At 45.3% G+C, this 25,488-nt stretch overlaps 2 protein-coding genes across 3 annotated transcripts in view; one reads left to right on the top strand and one right to left on the bottom strand.

Moving 5' to 3' along the window:
* Positions 1 to 158: 158 nt before the first annotated feature.
* LOC139228511 (fatty acid-binding protein 1, liver-like) lies at positions 159 to 1,842 on the top strand. Its single transcript, XM_070859583.1, has 4 exons — positions 159 to 225; positions 755 to 927; positions 1,174 to 1,266; positions 1,762 to 1,842. Exons 1-4 carry the CDS (start codon positions 159 to 161, stop codon positions 1,840 to 1,842), a joined length of 414 nt encoding a protein of 137 aa, XP_070715684.1.
* A 3,513-nt stretch (positions 1,843 to 5,355) lies between these two features.
* LOC139229685 (histone-lysine N-methyltransferase Smyd1-like) overlaps positions 5,356 to 25,488 on the bottom strand; it is a 71,706-nt gene continuing 51,573 nt past the window's right edge. For both annotated transcript variants that reach the window (XM_070861207.1, XM_070861214.1), the window contains 5 exons: positions 24,580 to 24,775; positions 22,229 to 22,321; positions 15,721 to 15,884; positions 13,285 to 13,453; positions 5,356 to 5,591 (listed from right to left, as the gene is read on the bottom strand). In XM_070861207.1, the coding sequence (XP_070717308.1) occupies positions 5,433 to 5,591; positions 13,285 to 13,453; positions 15,721 to 15,884; positions 22,229 to 22,321; positions 24,580 to 24,775 (781 nt within the window). In that variant the 3' untranslated portion in view covers positions 5,356 to 5,432. The remainder of the gene's footprint in view (positions 5,592 to 13,284; positions 13,454 to 15,720; positions 15,885 to 22,228; positions 22,322 to 24,579; positions 24,776 to 25,488) is intronic.

Genomic DNA, 25,488 nt, shown 5'->3' with positions numbered 1-25,488 from the left:
GCTCTTGGAGAGAGCTGGCATGGGCTCGACTGGCTGAATGGCCTCCTTCTGTGCTGTAACCATTCGAACTCTGAATTAACTAGATGTTGCATTACTGTCTCAAGGTAAAGGAATCTGTACAAAGCAAACCCTAATTCTCTGAATGCTAAACATCTATAATGGACTTCAGTGGACAGTATGAACTCCAGAGCCAAGAAAATGTGGAATTATTCATGCAAGCTCTAGGTAAGTTCATGTTGATGACCTGGAGAAATGTGTTGCATTAAGCTCTTGTACTTTGCTGCAAGGTAATTTGTCTCCACTGTATACCTGAGAACTCATTGCACTAGAATTTTACAGCACTTTGGCAATTGCATCCAATGCACCTGTTGGCACTCAGCTATCTGCTTTGTCCTCTTTTTTTTTTCAAATAGTTATCTACTTTGGATTTAAAAGCCATCATGGAGTCTGTATCCACCATTCTTTCAGATGGGGCATTCCATGAAAGAGAAGACTTGGATTTGTATAGTGCCTTTCACAACCACTGTCTCCAAGTGCTTTACAGCCAATGAAGTACTTTGAGTGTAGTCACTTTTTTAATGTAGAATCCAGCAGAGCAGGCCATTCGAACCATCCTGCCTGTGTCGGCTCTTTAGTAGAGCTGTCCAATAAATCTCGCTCTCCTGCTCTTTTTCCTCTGAGCCTTGAAAACTCTGTTTGAAGCCAATAAACCTGAGTAGTGTTTATTATGTTTGCTCACTCTTGCACTTTCCAGGAATCCCAGATGACCTGATTGAAAAAATCAAAGACCTCAAGAGTGTTACTAAAATTGTTCAAAATGGAGACGACTTCATCATTGCCATCCAAACTGGCAGTCAAGTGCTTGTCAATAACTTCACCCTTGGCCAAGAGACACACGTGGAAACTCCTGCAGGAGAGAAGGTTAAGGTAATGTAACCTCCAGTTTAGGAGGTGATGAGAACTTGTGTAATTTAACTCATTAAAAACACTTACCCAACAGGAAAACAAGTCACTTTTTTTGAAATGCCCCTCCTGTGTAACTGATGTTACTTGAAATCTTTCTTGAGCAGTTTAGTTCCCATATAACTGCCTTGCACAATGAATGCTTAGGACTATTCTGAGCCTCCACTTTATATTTTTTTAAATTGACTCCTTGATATTTTATTTGCATAGGCCATAATGAATCTGGAAGAAGGCAATAAACTAGTAGTGAACTCAAAAGGCATTACTTCTGTTGCAGAATTTAATGGAGATCTACTGACCAATGTAAGTTTCAATTAAGATGATCTGTGGAAATCTAGTAGATTCTACTTGTAAGTAATAGCCTCATTGTACTATACACCATGATGTGCAGCAAATAACTGTCCAAATTAGGGGCATGGCTACCCTGAAGTACATGGGGCAGACCACAATTGTAATGTAACAAATGCAGTTTAATGAAGATCACTGTAAAATGATACATTTGAGGGGAGATTGACCAACATGGCAATGGTGCCAGAACAAACTGCTTTAAGGTCTCCTGGAGGGGGTGGGAGGGGAATGAGTAATACTCAGTCACCATGTATACAAATGGCCCCTTTTTATACTTGCCATTTTCTTTGTCTGTATTGATGACTTGTTGCAATTTTCATTATCTGGAATGAGGTGATCAGGACAATGCAGACTCCTGGGCCTTGTGTTTAATGTGTTTTGAAGCCTGAATTTAGTGCAGTAGATGACCACTTTACACCAATATAGCTTAACATCCACTTTGTCTTTCAGACAATAACTTTTGGAAATGTTGTCTACAAACGAATAAGCAAAAAAATTGAAGAGTCTAATTCTGAAGAGGATTGCCTGTAGCTCATTATAATTGTAACAATAAAGCTTGCACAATGATCTGTGGTGTGACTGCTCACTGCTAATCTACTTGTTGTATCTTCACTATTGTGGACTTTGCCAGTGCTATGGAGGCCCTGTTATTGACTACCCCATATTCTGTGATTGTGTTCTTCTATTGGCAAGTTAGGTCATTCTAGTTTCCATATTCTAAAGGCACAAGTGTGGCTCCCATAGAGAAAAGCATGCTAGACAAATGGAAGTTATCCTTGTAAAAATGACTGTCCTTTTTTTTTTGCAGATCAAGTCTCTGGCAGGCTTTGGCTAAATCTTCAGGGTCCAAATATAATCAAAGCTGCTAACTTTTCTTTTGGCATCTGTCTTGCCTGTTGGCTGCCACATAGCAACAGGAGTAGGCCATTTAGCCCCTAGAGTCTGTTCTGCCATTCAATAAGATCATGGCTAATCTGCATCTTGGCTCCATCCACCTATCTTGACTCCCATATCCTTGTTATACTGTCTAGCAAAAATGTATTGATCTGATTTAAAATTAATTGAGCTAGCATCATTGCTTTTTGTAAGTTCCACACTTCCTCCCACTGGTGGTGTAAAGAAATGCTTCCTAACTTCTTTCCTGAATGGCCTGGCTCTGATTTTATGATGTCCTCCTTGTCCTACCCTCTCCCACCAACAGAAAAGGTTTCTCTGTCTACAATTCCTCCAATCAAATCCTGCTTTGTCCATCTGTATTCCAGGGAATACAAGTGTAGTTTATCATGTTATCTAATCCTTGGTGCCCTGGCAACATGGTGAATCTGCACTACACTCCTTCCAAGCATGTATCCTTTCCCAGAGCTGCAGACCATACTCCAGAGGTGGTCTTACCTGGGCTTTGTATAGCTGTAGCAAAATGTCCTCCTTTATATTCTAGCGCTCTAATAGTGTGGTATTATACTGAAGTGTCCAAACCCTATGCTACCATGATTCATCTGTGGATAGACTATATTTTGTTGGTTTGACTACTTATTTTTGGCAACTATATGCAGTGCAATTTGTATACAATGAGTTGGAAAAATATATGCTCTGTAGCCACTGAGCTAAGCCAAGACTAAGGTGTCAGCTGGGGCATGATGTTGCAAAGTGCTTTACAGCCAGTTAAGTACTTTTTTGAAGTGTAGTTACTGTTGTAATATAGGAAATGCACCAGGTCCAACAATATAGTGACCAGATAATCTGTTTTGTGATGTCGGTTGTGAAAAATATTGCATTTATATAGCTCCTTTCACAACCACTAGATGTCTCAAAGTACTTTACAGCCAATGAATTACTTTTCGGAGTGCAGTTACTGTTGTGTGGGAAACATGGCAGCCAACATATGCACAGCAATATGATAATGACCAGATAATGTGTTATGGCCAATAGTTATCCCTCAGAATCAACATGACACCAGGATCACACCCCTACTCTTTGAAATAGTGCCGTGGGATCTCTTGCATCCACCTAAGAGAGCAGATGGGACCTCAGTTTGATGGGGAATTTGGCAATTGTAGTGTTGTTGAATGAATATATAACTTTGTGGTTAGGTGCTCTTTTTATTGAGATGGGCATTGCCTGGCACTTGTGTGGCATGTTACTTAACATTTACCAGCCCAAACCTGGATGTTGTGGGTAGGCACTGTTTATTGTCTGTGCATTTACATTTCCTCAATGTTTAGCTGCAATCATCAGTGAACAGCCCTACTTTGGACCTTATGATGGGCAGGTCCTGAAAGAAGCAACTGGAGAATTCATGCAGCAATGGCCTGCGGCTGAGACGATTGGCCTCCAAAGACCACAACCATCTTCCTTTTGTGCTAGGGATGACTCTAACTGCAGGATGCTATTATTGCATAATCCATATAAAGCTACATCTATTGTCTTTTATCCAATTGGTCAATAGTGATACTGAAGATGGAAAGATGCACTAGGTGTTAGAGGATGTGGGTTGAGGTCAGTGCGAGAGATCCCATCAGAAATTATTGGTCTTATTGGATGAACGGAGGATCTGACTGACCTGCCAGGGATAAATCTAGATATTAGTCAACTGAATGAAGTAGTGGAGAGAATGTCTTTACCATGAGTTAGAAGAGAGAAATGAGCCACAATGCTTTCTCTCTCCCATCAGCATAGACGGGGGTGGAAAGAAGAAACCACAATGTATGACACAGCACTGATGAGTCATTTGATACTTTGGTTTTTTTAAACAGTAAATTTGGATATTTTAATTAGACAGTGGGGCAGGAGAAAAGAGAGGTTTTCCCAAGTTGCTTTTATTTAAGATCCTTGCAGCTGGCGTATAGGAAACAATCAAGTACAGAAAACAGCATATTTAACTTGATTAATATGCATCAATTACATTACACAATCATCACTTTCAGTAACTTAATACTTAACACTATTCTAAAGTGTGCTCAGGCTTCTGGTTGAGTGGGGGAGCCTATACCACAAGGAAACAGAAAAGCATTGTTAAAATACATTACCGTTGGCCAATTCAGTGACCATAATGAATTTGGAAGACCAATTTAAGCTTAATTGCTTATGTTTAAAATCACAGGGTTATGGGGGAAACAGCAGGGGCCTGGGCCTCGCTGGGTAGGTCTTTCAAAGGGCCAGCGCAGGCCCAATGGGCTGAATGGCCTTCTGTGCTGTACGATGCTATGATTCTTTGAAATGTTATTGGTAGAGAGGAGCATCCCAGTGTGCATCCAGTATGTGAACCAGCCGCTACGTCTTTAGCGCAGGATGAACTGGTGATCGAATTCTGGTGCTTTGAGATGGGTAGTGGGCCGCACAGGATTCCTGCAGCTAACAACATACCATCAATCTAAAGAAGGAGTGGGGGTGGGGGCAATTGCCACACCTCGAACCAGAATATTCCCTCTGCCCCATAACTAACCATTGGAAGCAAGGAAGCCTCTGGTCTCTGATAAGGCCCGGTCTGCATTGACAGCACATGGAGAGTGGCTCATGTAGATCATTTAAGCACCATGATAGCAGAAAGGAATACGTGATCGTATGAGGGTAATTTTAATCTAGCCCACGTGGCGGGAGACTGAGGAAATACGGTGCAAAGCTGTTTGATTGCACCCTGCCCGACTTTTATGCCCCATTTTACTCAAGGGAGAATTACATTGGGCTGGGTGTAAAATCGGCATTGCACCCGGGTTAAAATGACCACTGGTTCTCCACTTGCCCACCCACTACCCTAACAAGCTGGTAGGACATGTGATCATTTTAAAGGGGCAGCACCTTTGTGAAAAATATGTTTGACAAACGTTTTGTGACTACTTTACAAGCACACCAGTTATATGGAAATGCATGACTGCACAAAATGCCATTGTGAGGGAAAACTGCTGCTCCACTCTGTTTGATCAGTGTTTGTGAAGACATAAGTCAACAGGTTCTGATTACAACTGAATGCTCTTCACTTGCGTCCAAGTGTCCCGTAACCTGCCCCCCCCCCCCCTCCCCGTCCCCTTCCACCCCACACCCCTCCCATACACCCACACTCGACGCCAGTTACGTAGCATTAATAAATTCAGAACTCCTGCAGCAAATGATCAAACGCCAGAACGTTATTTCCGCCTGTGGAATAACTCCTTGACGTAATTGCTGGTGGGCTCTGCCATCATTTGCATTTTCTGATTCTTCAACGCTGCCTCTCTCATCTGGTAGTAAATAAATTCATTTTCCCTGAACATTCGCAGCTCCATTTCTGTCTGGCACCGCATGGTCTATGAGACAGACACAATTCAAATCATCAATGCTGCTTGAGATAAGAGAGTAACTACCTGGTTAAAAAGCCACGACAACAACTTGCATTTATATAGCGCCTTTAATACAGTAAACGTCCCAAGGTGTTTCATGAGTGCAAATCAGACACAATTTGACACCGAGCCACATTCGGCGATATTAAGACGGGTGACCAAAAGCTTGATCAAATGGGTAGGTTTTAAAGAATGTCTTGAAGGAGGAAAGAGAGGTGGAGGGGTTTAGGCAGGGAGTTCCAGAGCTTGGGGCCCAGGTAGCTGAAGGCACGGCCACCAATGGTTGAGCGACTATAATCAGGGATGTTCAAGAGGGCAGAATTAGAGGAGCGCAGACATCTCGGAGGGTTTTAGGGCTGAAGGAGATTACAGAGATAGGGAGGGGTGAAGCCATGGAGGGATTTGCAAACAAGGATGAGAATTTTAAAATTCAGGTCTTGCTTAACCGGGAGCCAATGTAGGTCAGCGAGTACAGGGGTGATGAGTGAGCGGGTCTTGGTGTGCGTTAGGACACGGGCAGCAGAGATTTGAATGTGCTCAAGTTTATGGAGGGTAGAAGGAGTGAGGCCAGCCAGGAGAGTATTGGAATAGTCAAGTCTAAAGGTAACCAAGGCATAGAAGAGGGGTTTCAGCAATGGTTGAGCTGAAGCAGGGGCGGAGTCAGGCGATGTTACAGGTGGTCTTTGTGATGGAGCGGATATGTGGTTAGAAGCTCATCCCGCAATGCAGCAACAGTAACATTTATACAGCGCATTTTAATGTAATAGAACTGCCCAAGGTGCTTCACAGGAGAGTAAATCAGATCAAATTTGGCACCAAGTCAAAGAAAGAGCCATTAGGACAGGTGACCCAAAATCTTGGGTCGAAGAGATAGGTTTTAGGGAGCATCCTAAACGAGGCAGAGAGGTTTGGGCAGGGAATTCCAGAGCTTGGGGCCTAGGCAGCTGAAGGCACGGCCACCAATGCTGGGCAACCGAAGTCCCAGTGATTAACGGCAACATCTAGTGTTGCACGAAGATATAAATTGCAGAAGATCTGGGATTTGATTAACAGTTAGCTGAGCACAGCCAGGGAGACTGCTCCAGTTGGCTTCAGTGCCTCGATTCAGTAATTGTTCCCCATCAGCTAGTATTTGTGGAAGCTGCCTCTGTGATCGGCAACTCTGCCCACCTCTCCCAAATGGGCATTCCTCGTGGATGAGCTTAAATAGTGAGGTTCGCCGGGCTTTTCATCCACAAGAGTGCATCGCAGCTGATCTTGAATATTGCCCTCGCCATACGCATGCACCTTCCAGCAAGGGTTTACTGGAAGGTCCTGATTTTTGTTTCCTCTCCATTCCCCAGGGATGCCGAGACCACTCTGAGATCAGGCCAGACCAGGGTTGGAACCTTCACTCTCACGTCAGCTGGAGTATTAGACCGTCTGGGCATAGTACTCCTCTGTGCGAATTTTTAACTGCTACCATCTTTGATTATATTACCCTACGTAAACTAGAGGTGATCCAAAACTCGGCAGCCTGTGTCCTAACTCGCTCCAAGTCCTGCTCACCCATCACCCCATGTGCTCGCTGACTTCCCGTTAAGCAATGCTTCGATTTCAAAATTCTCATCCTTATTTTCAAATCCCTCCGTGGCCTCACCCCTCCCTATCTCTGACATTTCCTCCAGCCCCAACCCCAACGCCCGAGATGTCTGCACTCCCCTAATTTTGTCCTCTTGAGCATCCCTGATTGTAGTCGCTCAACCATTGGTGGCCATGCCTTCTGTTGCCTGGGTCCCATGCTCTGGAACTCCCTGCCTAAACCTCTCTGCCTATCTACCTCTCTTTTCTCCTTCAAGACGATCCTTAAAACCTACCTCTTTGACCAAGCTTTTGGTCACCTGTCCTAATTTCTCCTTCTGCGGCTCGGTGTCAAATTTTTTAATCTCATAACACTCCTGTGAAGCGCCTTGGGATGTTTCACTACGTTAAAGGCGCTATATAAATATAAGTTATTGTTGACATTTTGGTGCTGATTTCTCTCGTTACTGCCTAATTTTGGGGGGGCAGTGAGATGGAAGATAAATTAAAAATCCAGCGTGACTCCACTCAGCCGGTTTCTCGCACGGTTACGGATGCACCCGATTATTTGAGTTGGAACTGGAGAGGGCATTTGACACTGGAAGCAGATGGCGCCTTCGTTTCCACATTACGTGGAAAGACTCTGAACCATTTTAGGTAGAGGTCGAGGCTCCTGCAAGCCAGTTGAGCCTGTCTTGGTGGGGGGGAAAGGCCTCAGGCGGATTTGCATGCGGGTGGATATTTGAAAGCCCCGCATCTTTCAAGGTTAAGTGCATCAGGTTATTTGTTGGCACCAGAGAGTTTGCCACAGGGAATTCTTTGGGATGAGGTGCCCAGAGTTAAAGGGCACCAGCGGAAGAATGCCAGTCAGGCTACCCTCCCTGCCCGCACCTGCATGCTCAACATTTGCAGAGAGAGGTGGCAGAGCTCACCTTGGTGGGGGTTCCTCTGTCCAATCACAGCTGCACCAGCTGACACCCAATGACCTCACAATGACATGTCAATGCTGTTCCAACCCTTATGTTGCAAGCTTCTTCAGAAGCCTCCCAAACCCGCCCGTTGTGGCCTCTTGACCATTCCTGATTATAACCGCCCACCATTGGCGGCTATGCCATCAGCTGCCGAGGCCCTAAGCTCTGGAATTCTCTCCCTAAGCCTCTCTACCTCTCTCCCTCTTTCTCCTCCTTTATGACACTCCTTAAAACCTACCTCTTTGACCAAGCTTTTGATCATCTGTCGTAACATCCCCTTCTGTGGCTCGGTGTCAATTTTTGTTTGGTAACGCTCCTGTGAAGTGCCTTGGAACATTTTACTACATGAAAGGCGCTATATAAATGCAAATTGCTGCTGTTTATAAGGTGTTGTACGACAGAAGACAAGCAGGGTGTTTGAGAAAAAACATAGTTAACATTTCAGGTCGACGACCTTTCATTAGAACCGTTCTGACAAAGGTTCATCCATCTGAAACGTTAACTCTGTTTCTCTCCACAGATGCTGCCTGACCCGCTGAGATTTCCAGCATTTTCTGTTTTTATTTTGGATTCCAGCATCCGCAGTATTTTGCTTTTCTAACTAGAAAAGAACTGTTTAACATCAAAAGGCAAAAATCATTCTCTCCCCTTTGTTTCATGTGAAGTTGAAAGATACTGGACAATATTCTGATTCATCATGGGCAGTCCCTCGGAATCGAGGAAGACTTGCTTCCACTCTTAACATGAGTCCTTAGGTGGCTGAACAGTCCAATACGAGAACACAGTCCCTGTCACAGGTGGGACAGATAGTCGTTGAGGGAAAGGGTGGGTGGGACTGGTTTGCCGCATGCTCTTTCCGCTGCCTGCACTTGATTTCTGCATGCTCTTGGCGACGAGACTTGAGGTGCTCAGCGCCCTCCCGGATGCACTTCCTCCACTTAGGGCAGTCTTTGGCCAGGGACTCCCAGATGCCAGTGGGGATGTTGCACTTTATCAGGGAGGCTTTGAGGGTGTCCTTGTAACGTTTCCGCTGCCCACCTTTGGCTCGTCTGCCGTGAAGGAGTTCCGAGCAGAGCGCTTGCTTTGGGAGTCTTGTGTCTGGCATGCGGCCAATGTGGCCTGCCCAGCAGAGCTGATCAAGTGTGATCAGTGCTTCGATGCTGGGGATGTTGGCCTGGTCGAGGACGCTAACGTTGGTGTGTCTGTCCATCCAGGGGATTTGTAGAATCGTGCGGAGACATCATTGGTGGTATTTCTCCAGCGACTTGAGGTGTCTACTGTATATGGTCCATGTTTCTAAGCCATACAGGAGGGTGGGTATTACTACAATCCTGTAGACCATGAGCTTGGTGGCAGTTTTGCGGGCCTGGTCGTCAAACACTCTTTTCCTCAGGCAGCCGAAGGCTGCACTGACGCACTGGAGGCGGTGTTGGATCTCATCATCAATGCCTGCTCTTGTTGATAGGAGGCTCCTGAGATATGGGAAATGGTCCGCATTGCCAGGGCCCCGCCGTGAATCTTGATGACTGGGGGACAGTGCTGTGCGGTGAGGACAGGCTGGTGGAGGACCTTTTGTCTTGCTGATGTTTAGCGTAAGACCCATGCTTTCGTACGCCTCAGTAAATACGTCGGCTATGTCCTGGAGATCAGCCTCTGTATGTGCGCAGATGCAGTCATTGTCTGCTTACTGTAGCTCAACAAGAGGTTGGGGTGGTCTTGGACCTGGCCTGGAGACGGTGAAGGTTGAACAGTTCCCACTGGTTCTGTAGCTTAGTTCCACTCCAGCGGGGAGCTTGTTGACTGTGAGATGGAGCATGGCGGTGAGGAAGATTGAGAAGAGGGTCGGAGCCCTGTTTGACCCCGGTCCGGACATGGATTGGGTCTGTAATGGATCCGTTGGTAAGGGTCACGGCCTGCATGTTCTGATTATAGCAACAGTGAAGACATAAAAGATGGAAATCGTGCCTGTGTTTGATGATTGTTTCAAATGGAAAACTCCTATTTCTAATGGATTGTGGGAGTTAACTATTAAATTAGTAAGACTGATATAATTGCAGTGATCTGCTGATAATGAGCCATAAAAATCTCATGGGGAATTTTCTCACTGACCGCACTCTTCTAGTTAAACATTGTGAGTAGATCCACTTTAATAATAATGATGAGCAAGAACATTGGAGATATTAACCACATTCAGTGGTTCGGATACATTCTCAACTAGTTGTACGTGAGGCACATCTTCCATTAATACTGCGATTTGTCTTTGGCTACAGCAGATTGGCATACTTTACATTTCAGCTTGAAATAGCACCTTATCATGTTTCCCAAAAATGGCCCAAAGCATTCCGGCTCATTTGAGTTACGCTGGAGTGCAGTCAAGCGTTGTGTAGATAAACACACATCATGGTTGTCGGCCAGCTGCTGAATCTCCTGTGCTTTCTCCACCCACCATCTATTCTTTAGGTCGCGGGTTTTTTGTTGGTCCTCGGCCTTCAGCCGCCTGTAGAGCTGCTTTGCTGCTCCCAAATTAGGTTGCTGCTTTAAGTTTAGAAATGCCTTGCGCTTGCAGCTTATTAGCTCCTGGATCTCCTGGTCATTCTCATCAAACCAATCCTGGTGTTTCATGGTTGTGTGACCGAGCGTCTCTTCGCAGGCGCTGGTTATGGTGGCCTGGAGGGCAGACCAGGCGCTCTGGGCATTCTGTGTCTCGGGGTCATCGAGGGTCGGCAGATTGCCAGTGAGGCGCAGGCTGCAGCCTTCGGTCGCCTGAGGAAGACCGTGTTCGAAGACCAGGTCCTCAAATCTAGCACCAAGCTTATGGTCTACAGGGCTGGAGTAATACCCGCCCTCCTGTATGGCTCAGAGACATGGACCGTGAACAGTTGACACCTCAAATTATTGGAGAAATACCAACGATGCCTCCGCAAGATTCTGCAAATCAGTGTTCTCGATCAGGCCAACATCCCCAGCATCGAAGCACTGACCACACTCGACCAGCTCTGTTGGGTGGGCCACATTGTCGGCATGCCTAACACAAGACTCCCAAAGCAAGCGCTCTACTCTGAATTCCTACATGGCAAGCAAGCCCCAGGTGGGCAGAGGAAACGTTTCAAGGACACCCTCAAAGCCTCCTTGATGAAATGTAACATCCCCACCGACACTTGGGAGTCCCTGGCCAAAGACCGCCTTCAGTGGAGGAAGAGCATCCGGGAGGAGGGCACTGAGCACCTCGAGTCTCGTCGTCGAGAGCATGCAGAAAACAAGCGCAGGCAGCGGACGGAGCATGCGGCAAACCAGACTCCCCACCCACCCTTTCCTTCAACCACTGTCTGTCCCACCTGTGACAGAGACTTTAATTCCCATATTGGACTGTTCAGTCACCTGAGAATTCACTTTTAAGAATGGAAGCAAGTCTTCTTCGATTTCGAGGGACTGCCTATGATGATGAGACAAACACAGCAGCCATCTTGTGCACAGCCAACTGATCAATAACCAATTGATCTGTTTCGTGGCATTGGTTAAGAGACAAACTCTAGCCGGGACATCAGGAGAACTCCCTGCATTGTCTTCAAATTGCACCAATGGAATCTTTAATTCAGAAACAAGGAGGAATTTCTTCTCTCTCAGGGTCGTGCATCTGTGGAATTCTCTACCTCAGAGAGCTGTGGAGGCTGGGTCATTGAATGTATTTAAGGTGGAGATAGACAGATAGAGACAGATAGACAGAGATAGCAAGTGAATAAATCTTGTGCTCTCCTGTGTGCCAATGGCAGTCTCTGCTCCAAATGTTCATTAACCGATTAATGAGAGCTACTTCTGTCTGTTACTGAATGACTTTGTGCTCCAGCAAAGAGACAGCACAGCCAGCATGGGCTGAAAGGCCTCCTTCATGTGATGTAAAGATTTCAACACAGTTAATCGGAACACAAGCAGCTGAGCAGCACTCAAAGTAATGCTATTGGTTTGAGAGTTGTCGTGCAGCGCACCTTAAGGTTACCATCCCCTTTCCGAGAATCAGTATCATCTGACCTGCCTGTCCAGCAAAAATTTGATTCAGTATAAGAAATAGGAGCGGGAGTAGGCCATACGGTCCCTCGAGCCTGCTCTGCCATTTAATACGATCATGGCTGATCCGATCATGGACTCGGCTCCACTTCCCTGCCCGCTCCCCATAACCCCTTATTCCCTTATCGGTGAAGAAACTGTCTATCTCTGTCTTAAATTTATTCAATGTTCCAGCTTCCACAGCTCTCACCTATCAACATAATCGATGGAAAATGCACAGGTTTTAATGTAAACAGAATCTGACCGTCCCCAACCCGAATCATCAGAGGTGGTCCCTCGAACGAGGATGACTTGCTTCCACATGGGTTCACCGATGTTTCAATGAAGGACCCAATGTTCCAGTTCCGAACTCCAGTTGAAGGGGTGGAAGATGCCTGTGCGTGGATTTTTTAACCTGTGGTGACCATTGCACATCAGCCACCACACGGGCTTAACAGAGCTAGGCCTTTTTCCAGTGGCAAGGGTTAACCGGGACGACTGGAGACCAGCTCTGCTGCACAGATCTAGTTCGCACACATATCACAGTGTGGGCTGGCCCGTGCTGCCCCTGGGCCCTCTGCTCTTCTGGGCCCCGTACCCTCATTCGCCGCACCTCCGCCATGATGTTCCAGGACCCAGCGCTCCAGCTCTATTTATAGCCCCGACCTGCGGTGATGTTCTCACACAGGTCAGGGCAGCCCATGGTGTTCCAGGGCTCAGCGCTCCAGGTATATTTATATTTATAGCCCTGACCTGCGGTGGTGTCACACAGGTCTGGGCGGCCCATGATGTTCTAGGGCCCAGCGCTCCAGCTCTATTTCGAGACCAGCTCCAATCCAAATGACAAGCGGTTGACTGTTGCGAGCAGGATGCACCTGTATTGTGACCAGACCAGTTGCTGGGTAGAAAGGTTGACTCAGGCTCAAACAGAAAGCCGAGGGTTTTTGTAACCATCTGCTTCCACCGGAGAAGGCTGGCGGTTTGACAGTCTCAATCCTGAGGCCCCCGGGCGCGACCAAACAGGAATGTGCTGTGCACAAGATGTCGCAAACCTGGAGCTCCAATTACATACTACACTTTGGACTAACCTCCAGATCCTTGGTGATTGGATGGGTGGCACCATGCGTCACCAGGAGAATCCCATTCGCTTGGCAAATCATGGCATGGCCTGGTTCTATGAGCCCAGCGTGCCAGTGCGTCACACCGGCTCGCATCAGCGACATTCCCAGCTGGGCATTGTTGTGATGGTAGAGTTTCCTAGTAACAGTTAAAATGCTCCATTAAGAACCATTGTTGTGTGATACAAACTTAATTCAAGGACCATTAACCCTGAACGCTGGCCCAGGACCCTTCTACAGAGCCGGTAATTATTGCCCTTCACCAACAATCGACAGCACCGTTGCTGCGGTGAATCGGAAAGCCATTGAAAGAGGAAAGACTAGATAAGTAATGCACCATGTAGTATGAGTCAAACTGACCTAGGAGACCCAGGTTTGCTATTTGGTTTGCGTTGAGTTAACTGGGCTCGAACAGGTAGTAGTCAGAGCACTCGTTAGTGGAAGCATAGAATCATAGAATGATACAGCACAGAGGAAGGCCACTTGGCCCATCATGCCTATAGCGGCTCTGTGGTACAGCTATTCAATTAGTTCCACTCCCCCCGCTCTCTCCCCATAACACTGTCTTTTTTTTTGCCTTCAAATATATATCCAATTCCCTTTTGAAAGTTACTATTGAATCTGTTTCCACCGCCCTTTCAGGCAGCGCGTTCCCAATTACAACAACTCGCTGCGTTTTTAAAAAAAAAAAAAAAAATGTTGCCTCTGGTTCTTTTGCCATTCACCTTGAATCTGTCAGCTGGTTACTGACCCATCCGCCACTGGAAACAGCTTCTCCTTATTTACTCTTATCAAAACCCCTCATGATTTTGAACACCTCTATTAAATCTCCCCTTAACCTTTTCTGCTCTAAGGAGAACAATCCCAGCTTCTCCAGTCTCTCCACTTAACTGAAGTCCCTCATCCCTGGTACCATTCTAGTGAATCTCCTCTGCGCCCTCTCCAAGGCCTTCATATCCTTCCTGAAGTGTGGGGCCCAGAACAGAACACAGCAGTACCACATGATGTGCTCACTGATCAAGTTTTCCTCTTCCAATTGCGTTCTGATTCGGTGCAACAGGGAGCCCATAAGTAGTAACTTGCTCCCAGGCTTGCCGCTCATGAGTTAGCTTCAGTACCACTGAGCTAAGGAGGATAGGTACAAAAGATCAGCCAGAGTTCCCAGTCCAAATGTTACTCAGTGATCCTTGATGGGACACGTGAGAGTACGTGATATTGGGTGAGGGCAAGGTCTTGATGCCTAAACATGGGTAAATAGCCTACTGACTCTCATTGTCCTAAGGAAGGATATACTTGCCTTAGAGGGGGGTGCAACAAAGGTTCATCAGACTGATTCCTGGGATGGGGAGATGAGGAGAGATTGAGTAGACTAATTCTATATTCTCTAGAGTTTAGAAGAATGAGAGGGTTGATCGAGAAACATACAAAATGCTCTCTGCATCTGAGCCTGTCAAGCCACAGGGCAGAGAGGATATTTGCTCTAGCTGGGGAGTCTAGAACCAGGGGTCACAGCCCCAGAATAAGGGGTCGGCCATTTAGGATTGAGATGAGGAGAAATTTCTTCACCTCAGAGGGTGGTGAATCTTTAGCATTCTCTACACCAGAGGGCTGTGGCGGTTCAGTCATTGACCATATTCAGAAGTCGATAGATTTTTGGATATTAAGGGATATGGGGCCAGTGCAGGAAAGTGGAGTTGAGGTGGAAGATCAGCCATGATCTTATTGAATGGAGGAGCTTGCTCGAGGGGCCGAATGGCCCACTCCAGCTCCTATTTCTTATGTCTAGCCTCACATGTGACAAATGGTCATGATAGCAGAGGACAGTCAGAACCTGTGAAACGGGTTCTCCAGGAAGTCACTGGCTCCAGGAGAGGAATGGAAGAAAGAACTTGCATTTATATAGCGCCTTTCATGGCCACCAGACTTCACAACCAATGAAGTACATTTGAAGTGTAGTCACTGTTGTAATGTAGGAAACATGCACAGCAAGCTCCCACAAACAGCAATGTGATAATGACCCGATAATCTGTTTAAGTGATGTTAGTTGCGGGATAAATAAATCTTAGAAATAGAGGCGTAAAATCATTTACATCCACCTGAGAGGGCAAGCGGGGCCTCGGTTTAATGTCTCATCTGAAAGACAGCACACTGCACTGCACTGGAGTGTCAGCCTAGATTTTTTGTACTCCAGTCTCTGGAGTGGGACTTGAACCCACAACCTTCAGACTTAGAGGCAAGTGTGCTGCCCACTGAGCCACTGGCTGACACTGAAAAAAGAAATAAATTGTGAAGGGCACAGAAATGGTAAGAATTGCATTACCACATTACTGGCATGAACCTTCTAATCTGCAAAAAGTCCTTTTGTGCACGTAATGCAGTTTGTAATATCTCATTGTTGGCACTTACAAATATCCCTCCACCATTTTCTTGGCATATCCTGCTGCCTCTTGGAAATACTGCAGGTAGGATAGCACTTCGGAGGCAAGGCTGAGGAACTTTAGTAAGTAAAGGTTTGTGTCAGCGAGAACAGGCTCCTGCTTTTCCAAGCATGCCCTACACGACTTTGCAACCTAAACATGCAGAAATAGGAGACAGAAACATAGATAAAGACAGCGACAGAGAGCAAAGTGCAACCATGGAGAGAAAGATATCAGTCAATAGTATCAATTCACTCAGGTGTAGTATTTCATCTCAGTCCTAGATATCTAACTATCTATTTAATCTAACTCTGTCATTAGATCGGAGAGCAAACCTTTGGTTTACATAGGATTACATAGAATATACGGCACAGAAACAGGCCATTCGGCCCAACCAGTCCATGCCGGTGTTGATGCTCCACTCGAGCCTCCTCCCGTCTTTCATTATCTAAATCTATCAGCATAACCCTCTATTCCCTTCTCCCTCATATGCTTGTCTAGCCTCCCCTTAAATGCATCTATACTATTCGCTTCAACCATCTCACCACTCTTTGGGTAAAGAAGTTTCTTCTGAATTCCCGATTGGATTTATTGGTGGCGTCTAGTTATGCTCTTCCCCACAAGTGGAAATATTCTCTCTGTATCCACTCTATCAAAACCTTTCATAATTTTAAAGACCTCTATTAGGTCACCCCTCAGCCTTTTTTTTCAAACTAAGAGACTCAACCTGTTCATCCTTTCCTGATATGTATACCCTCGCATTTCTGGTATCATCTTTGTAAATCTTCTCTGCACCTTCTCCAGTGCCTCTATCCTTTTTTATAATCAGGCGACCAGAACTGTACGCAGTACTCCAAGTGCGGTCTAACCAAGGTTCGATACAGGTTTAACATAATTTCCCTACTTTTCAATTCTACACCTCTAGAAATAAACTCTAGTGCTTGGTTTGCTTTTTTTATGGCCTTGCGAACCTGTGTCAAAACTTTTAGCAATTAGTGATTAGCATTCCAACCTCTTGAGTCACTAGATTGATCCCTGGGATGAGAGGGTTGTCCTCTAAGGAGAGATTGAGTAGATTGCGCCTCTACAGTTGAGAAGAATGAGAGGTGACCTCATTGAACCATGTAATCTTCTGAGGGGGATTGACAGGGTAGATGCTGGAGAGTCTAGAACTAGGGGGCACAGCTTCAGGATAAGGGGTCAGCTATTTAAGACTGAGATAAGGAGGAATGACTTCACTCAGAGGGTTATGAATCTTTGGAATTCTCTGCCTCAGAGGGCTGTGGATGCTGAGTCGTTGAATATATTCAAGGCTGAGATCGATAGATTTTTGGACTTTAGAGGAATCAAGTGATATGGAGATCAGGTGGGAAAGTGTTGAGCCCGAAGATCAGCCATGATCTTATTGGATGGCGAAGCAGACTCGAGGGGCTGTATGGACTACTCCTGCTCCTAATTCTGATGTTCTGGAGACTGGAAATCCACCTCTAAGATTTGGATTGACATGCAACAGGGCACTAGAGACCGGTGGGTGTGGACAACCCCCATCGATGAGCTGTGGGAACGATAAAACCCCTTGTGCTGTGTAGTGCGAACCAACCAATCGGCTGGTAAAATCTGCTTCTGGAAGCTACCAGTGTGATAACTGCTTGCGGCAAAGTGTTCCTAATCAGGAACCTCCTATCCCACCCCTCCCTCAATTCCCCCCGCCTACACACCTCGCCAAAAGATCAGTTCTGCTTAAATCACACATGATTATAATTAGGATATCACACGAGATCATTTTGGTTTTTTTCTTGAATGGTTCTCTATAAAGGAGAAAAGATAACTCTGTATTTACCCCTCCAGCTATATTCCTCCACATATGCCTCCATCTATTTACCCCTCCATGTATTTTCCTCTCCATATATTTACTGTATTAGACCGACACCTGGGAGTGCCTGGCCAAAGACCGCCCTAAGTGGAGGAAGAGCATCCGGGAGGGCGCTGAACACCTAGAGTCTCATCGCCGAGAGTGTGCAAAAAACAAGCGCCGGCAGCGGAAGGAGCGTGCGGCAAACCAGTCCCACCCTCCCTTTCCTTCAACCACTGTCTGTTCCACCTGTGACAGAGACTGTAATTCCCATATAGAAACATAGAAAAACATAGAAACATAGAAAATAGGTATAGGAGTAGGCCATTCGGCCCTTCGGGCCTGCACCACCATTCAATAAGATCATTGCTGATCATTCCTTCAGTACCCCTTTCCTGCATTCTCTCCATACCCCTTGATCCCTTTAGCCGTAAGGGCCACATCGAGCTCCCTTTTGAATACATCTAATGAACTGGTCCCAACAACACTCTGTGGTAGAGAATTCCACATGCCGACAACTGAGTGAAGAGGTTTCTCCTCATCTCGGTCCTAAATGGCTTGCCCCTTATCCTTGGACTGTGACCCCTGGTTCTGGACTTCCCCAACATCGGGAACATTCTTCCTGCATCTAACTTGTCCAATCCCGTCAGAATTTTATATGTTTCTATGAGATCCCCTCTCAATTTTCTAAATTCCATTGAATACAAGCCTAGTCGATCCACTCTTTCTTCATATGTCAGTCCTGCCATCCCGGGAATCAGTCTGGTGAACCTTCGCTGCACTCCCTCAATAGCAAGAATGTCCTTCCTCAGATTAGGAGACCAAAACTGTACACAATATTCAAGGTGTGGCCTTACTAAGGCCCTGTACAACTGCAGTAAGACCTCCCTGCTCCTATACTCGAATCCTCTCGTTATGAAGGCCAACATGCCATTTGCCGCCTTCACCACCTGCTGCACCTGTATGCCAAACTTCAGTGACTGATGTACCATGACACCCAGGTCTCGTTGCACCTCCCCCTTTACCAATCTGTCACTATTCAGACAGATTAATAATCAGCCCGACTGTTTTTACCACTAAAGTGGATAATCTCACATTATCCACATTATACTGCATCTGTCATGTATTTGCCCACTCACCAAACCTGTCCAAGTCAACCTGTAGCCTCTTGGCATCCTCCTCACAGCTCACACTGTCACCCAGCTTAGTGTCATCTGCAAACTTGGAGATATTATATTCAATTCCTTCGTCTAAATCATTGATGTATATTGTAAATAGCTGGGGTCCCAGCACTAAACCTTGCGGTACCCCATTAGTCACTGACTGCCATTATGAAAAGGACCCGTTTATTCCTACACTCCTGTCTGCTAACCAGTTCTCTATACATGTCAGTACATTACCCCCAATACCATGTGCTTTAATTTTGCACACTAATCTCTTACATGGGACCTTGTCAAAAGCCTTTTGAAAGTCCAAATACACCACATCCACTGGTTCTCCCTTGTCCACTCTACTAGTTACATCCTCAAAAAATTCTAGAAGATTTGTCAAGCTTTTCCCTTTCATAAATCCATGCTGACTTGGACCGATCCTGTCACTGTTTTCCAAATGTGCTGCTGTTCTATCTTTAATAATTGATTCCAACATTTTACCCACTACCGATGTCAGGCTGACCAGTCTATAATTCCCTGTTTTCTCTCCCTCCTTTTTTAAAAAGTGGGGTTACATTAGCTACCCTTCAGTCCATAGAAACTGATCCAAAATTGATAGACTGTTGGAAATGATCACCAATGCATCCATTATTTCTAGGGCCACTTTCTTAAGTACTCTTGGATGCAGACTATCAGGTCCTGGGGATTTATCTGCCTTCAATTCCATCAATTTCCCTAACACAATTTGCTGACTAATAAGGATTTCCTTCGGTTCCTCCTTCTTGCTAGACCTTCGGTTCCCTAGTATTTCTGGAAGGTTATTTGTGTCTTCCTTAGTGAAGACAGAACCAAAGTAGTATTTTTACGCCAGACAGGGATGTACAATTGAAGTTCATCCATGTGATCTTTAAATGTCTGCCATTGCCTATCCACCGTCAACGTTTTAAGTATCATTCGCCAGTTTATCCTAGCCAATTCACATCTCATACCAAGGAAGTTACCTTTCTTTAAGTTCAGGACTCTCGTCTCTGTACTGGACTGTACAGACACCTGAGAACTCAATTTTAGAGTGGAAGCAAGTCGTCCTTGATTTCGAGGGACTGCCTATGATGATGATGATGATGATATTAGAAAATCACATGTGGGGCTACACACTGGTGGGGGGATATCTGCAAGGGTTCTCCCGTTTGTCTAGTGTTTGGTGTTTACACCATTTATTACATCCTTTCTGTGACACTTCTGTCCAAGTCACATCAAAAGGCTGGGAGAAGTCAGTGGAAATTGGACCCCCCCCCTTCTTTCTACGCATATTCTTCAGGTGAAGGAGGGCACAATTGGAGCAGGCGTATTTATACAATACGTTGATTATATGGTATGATTTATAGTTAAGTAGCAAAACATACAGCAATTTGTGAAGCAGAGATTTGAACCCAGGATTTGGGAGACACAAATCTGAAGCATGACAGCGCCACCACTCGGAAGAGGGTGTAATTGCAGCCCAACGAGTTTATCCATTATAAAGGTGAAGGTAGGAATTTATCACGGGAAATTTGGCACAACAGTGTGACAAAAACACGAGAAGAGCAAGTATGGTTTTGTAGATAGGAAACGCTTGTAGATGTATGATTTGTAATATTTTATAAATATATTTTTGCAATAATTGACTCTCAGAATGTGACCTGTTTTTCATTGTGTCAGTTAATTAGAAAAAACACTTAACGTTGCCCTATTTTTGCCTTTCCACCTTCATAACTCTTTTAGAGAGAGCAGAGGCTCTGGCCCAGATTTTGCTGGGTGGGGCATGCCCCATTAGTTAGACTTGTTCGTGCACATTTAGCTTTTAAATTATTTTACCCACAAAGTTGTGGGAGTGTGAGCTGATAACTGGCAACGGGGCATCTAGGACCTTCCTTAACCAATGAGGTTAAAGAATTGAGTCCTAAAAAAAGGAAGGACTGAGAAGAAGGCTGAATTACAGGGGGTGAATTCCATGTCAAATCAGGTACAGAGACATATAGAGAGGGAAAAAAAGATTGGATTAAGAGAGAAATAGAAAACAAAAGAGATAGAAAGGCAAAGTAAGAAAAATTTATTCAAAATGTTAAAATTTGTCATTTTTAAATTCTCCACCGACAATTCAGTACCTGAAGGAATGAGAAGCCGCACACTTAATTGTTCACTTGCTGGGCAAGAGAGATTGATTGGCAGTTATTAACAATTATCATGTTGTTAAGAGGGTACTTGCATTATTAGTTACTAGACTTAACTTTCTGCGGTGAGTTTAATGGGCAATTAATGTGAAAATGCAGCAACTCACAGGGAGGTTAAGGACGAGTTGCCTCGTTCGCGAAGCTAATGGCGGAGAGGCAAAAATCATCCAGAAACGTGCGCTGATTCGCTATTCATGGGGTATCTCTTCTTTGCCACAAGTTGCCGGCTGATTTTGTGCAACAGTAACAGCATACGTCTTTTAGACGCTGTTATTTTTTTCATCAAATTCTGGGCCAAAATGTTGATAAATTCAATGGCCAACATTAAATGGAGGCTGTTCAGAGAAGGTTCATGAGGTTGATTCCGGAGATGAGAGCGTTGACTTATGAGGATAGGTTGAGTAGGTTGGGCCTATACACATTGCAGTTCAGAAGAATGAGAGGTGATCTTATTGAAACTTATAAGATAATGAGGGCGCTCGACAAGGTGGATGCAGAGAGAATATTTCCACTCATAGGGGAAACTAAAACTAGGGGATATAGTTTTAGAATAAGGGGCCGCCCATTTAAAACTGATGAGGAGAAATTTCTTTGAGGGTTGTAAATCTATGAAATTCTCTGCCCCAGAGAGCTGTGGAGGCTGGGTCATTGAATATATTTAAGGTGGAGAAAGACAGATTTTTGAGCGATAAGGGGTTATGGGGAGCGGGCAGGGAAGTGGAGCTGAGTCCATGATCAGATCAGCCACGATCTTATTGAATGGCGGAGCAGGCTCAAGGGGCTAAATGGCCTACTCCTGCTCCTATTTCTTATGTTCTTATGTAAATCTGCTCTGTCCTGGCCACAGGAGACATAGGGAAGGAGTTGTGATCTCCATGTTGATCCTTCCTTCCCTTTGTGGTGGACTGACCCACCACCATTACACACACCAGGAAAGAAAGACAGTGGAAGAACTAACAGTGGAATAGTTCACGGGGTCGAAGGTAAGCAAATGTCTATCACCATATCATTACCAGCCCCCCTTCTCTATAGCTACATTATACTCTATAATTTACAATAAGGCTTCAAATGTATCTAAAATAAACTTGGTTGGATAAAGGCTGTCGATAATATTGAAGAGATTTTCTCATCAGCTCTAACCCAACTACTATGGATGAAGATATGGTGTAAAGCTAAATAGTTAAAGACACTATAACCACACCTAATCCTTATAATGTGTCCAAATGCCAAGATTTCTTTACTAAAGGCTAGTTGGGTTTTCAGTAAATGTGGGCTTCTACTTACATTACACCAAATTCCCTCAGATCGGTCTTTATCAATTTTCTCCAATTCCTTCTTTGAAAATTCAATCACCTCCTTCACTGTTTCTGGTGATGGCTGCAATGTGACAAATATGTTCGGTTAATGCTGCACACTTTTAAAATATTGTGCCAGATTGATTCCAGGGATGGCGGGACTGACATATCAAGAAAGACTGGATCAACTGGGCTTGTATTCATTGGAGTTCAGAAGAATGAGAGGGGATCTCATAGAAACGTTTAAAATTCTGACGGGTTTAGACAGGTTAGATGCAGGAAGAATGTTCCCAATGTTGGGGAAGTCCAGAACCAGGGGTCTAAGGATAAGGGGTAAGCCATTTAGGACCGAGATGAGGAGAAACTTCTTCACCCAGAGAGTGGTGAACCTGTGGAATTCTCTACCACAGAAAGTTGTTGAGGCCAATTCACTAAATATATTCAAAAAGGAGTTAGATGAAGTCCTTACTACTAGGGGGATCAAGGGGTATGGCGAGAAAGCAGGAATGGGGTACGGAAGTTGCATGTTCAGCCATGAACTCATTGAATGGCGGTGTAGGCTCGAAGGGCCGAATGGCCTACTCCTGCACCTATTTTCTATGTTTCTATGTTTCTAACAGCATTGCCTTCAATGTTCCCATGAAGGTGCACGGCCACAGGTCCAGACCAGGCCGCTCACCAGCGCTGTCGCTGGGAAAGGTTCAGCACTGTGAATTTACTGGGCCCAGCAGGGGGGAAATAACAGGAGGGAATATTGATTCGTGTCCCTTTGTTTCACATGGGTCGTTTTTGCTGTCCCTGTCAACACTCTCACCAGGATAGGTTGGGATTGTAATTGGGCAGAGCCAATTGGTGCCAGTTACAATCCATCATATCACCATTATGGATTAAGGAGGGTTGAATGTGCTGGGATTGAAACATAAGATAATGAGGGGGCTCGACAAGGTGGATGCAGAGAGGATATTTCCACTCATAGGGGACATCGTCTTAGAATAAGGGGCTGCCCATTTAGAACTGAGATGAGGAGGAATTTCTTCTCTTGGAGGGTTGTAAATCTGTGAAATTCTCTGCCCCAGAGAGCTGTGGAGGCTGAGTCACTGAATATATTTAAGGCGGAGATAGACAGATTTTTGAGCGATAAGGGAGTAAAAGGTTATGGGGAGCAAGTAGGGAAGTGGAGCTGAGTCCATGATCAGATCAGCCATGATCTTATTGAATGGCGGAGCAGGCTCGAGGGGCCAGGTGGCCTACTCCTGCTCCTATTTCTTATGTTCTTATGGGATTGGGGGGAGTTGGATGTGCTGGGATTGGGGGGAGTTGGATGTGCTGGGATTGGGGGGAGTTGGGTGTGCTAGCCACTTTAAAAGTAAAATCAAAATGAGGGGACTCTATTATTTAGTACTCCGTTCTTGGGATGAGTGCGTCACTGGGAAGATTGGCATTGAATACCTGTCACTCATTGTGAACGTGGTGATATGCCGCTGTCTTAAACTGTTGCAATCCTTGTTATTCCTTGGAGCTGTTTGATATATCTGAGTGGTTTTCTCAGCCACTTCAGAGGGCAGTTAAAAGTCAACCACATTGGTGTGGTACCGGAGTCACATGATGGCCAAACCGTGTGAGGACAGAAGTTTCCTTCTCTAAGATCATCTGATAGCTTCTTAAACTGGATAATGCACTGACCTCCACTGTGCCACGGGAAGGACCCTCTCATTAAGGACAAGGGCAGAGGGTCGCTATTCAACAACAACAATTTATATTTATATAGCGCCTTTAAGGTAGTGAAATGTCCCAAGGTGCTTCACAGGAGTGTTATAAGAGAAGACAAATAAATTTGACACCGAGCCGTATAAGAAGAAATTACGGCAGATGAACAAAAGCTTGGTCAAAGAGGGAGGTTTTAAGGAACGTCTTAAAGAGGAAAGAGAGGTGGAGAGGTTTAGGCATGGAATTCCAAAGCTTGGGGCCTAGGCAACAGAAGGTACGGCCACCAATGGTTGAGCGATTTATAATCAGTGATGCTAAAGAGAGCAGAATTAGAGGAGTGCAGAGATGTTGGGAGTTGTGGGGCTGGAGCAGATTACAGAGATAGGGAGGGGTGAGGCCACAGATGGATTTGAAAACCAGGATGAAAATTTTGAAATCAAGGCGTCGCTTAACCGGGAGCCAATGTAGGTCAGCGAGTACAGGGGTGATGGGTGATTGGTGCGAGTTAGGACAGGGGCTGACGAGTTTTGGATGACCTCAAGTTTAGATAGAGTAGAGAGTGGGAGGCCGGCGAGGTGCTGGAGTAGTCAAGTCCAGAGGTAACAAAGGGATGGAGGATTCCTGCTGACTTACCTTTTTGCCATCTTCCTCCTTCACGGCCTGCATCAGGTCATCTTTGATTCCTTTCGTGCAGTGCTCACAGGTACAGTCAAAGTAATACTGCTTTTTGAGCTGCTCGCGCCTGTCCGCACTTAGGTTCAGGAAGTCCACGTACGACACCGTCAGCTCCTCGCCTGCCTTGATTTGGCAGATGGCCCTCAGTTCAATTCTGTGGACAAAGAAGTCATTCTATGCAAGGCTGAACCGAGCAGGGATGCCACATTCCTGGCATTTGTCCCAATTGTCTACCTGTGACGTCACAGAATTCAACATGGTTGCACAATATTCGAGTATGGACATTCACATGGAATTACTGTTCGAGCTATTCCAACGGAGGTGTGAACCCATTCAGTTTAAACAGGTTGAGCACTTCTGTTAAGGCAGCGAGCGCAGCAACTCCATACGAACGGGTTAAAACATTGGCACACCCATACTCCACAGCGCAATTAGTAGAGTGAAATTTCCAAACGTCTTTGACTGAAGGCTTTGTACACGAGGCCCAGTTTCTAATTGAAAGTGTTTGGTTTCCACAGAAGGAGTTTTGTTTTCAGGAGAAAGGTGGTGATAGTCATGCATTTTTTTTTTTTGTAAAATGATATCGTGACACTATAAACCTCCGTTCACTTTTTAGAGTGAGGCAAAGTCATGCTCGATAAAATACATTCAGAAAGCGTCGCTGTACTGATGCCACTGTTAGCATTTGCTGACATTAGGTGCACTCAAAATTCGGTCTGATGTGTGTTATGGGGTCATATGCGCACCCCCAGCATAACACAAGCACTTTGGAAAATCAAAGGGAAAGTCAGTCAACAAAATACATAACTCTCATGGAAGGAAGTAAATGTTGGTCATTTGCATTTATGTAGCGCCTTTCATGACCGC

Source organism: Pristiophorus japonicus, chromosome 2 (assembly GCF_044704955.1).
Source record: "Pristiophorus japonicus isolate sPriJap1 chromosome 2, sPriJap1.hap1, whole genome shotgun sequence".
Classification (NCBI taxonomy): domain Eukaryota; kingdom Metazoa; phylum Chordata; class Chondrichthyes; family Pristiophoridae; genus Pristiophorus; species Pristiophorus japonicus.
This window is presented reverse-complemented; position numbering and strand designations above follow the sequence as displayed.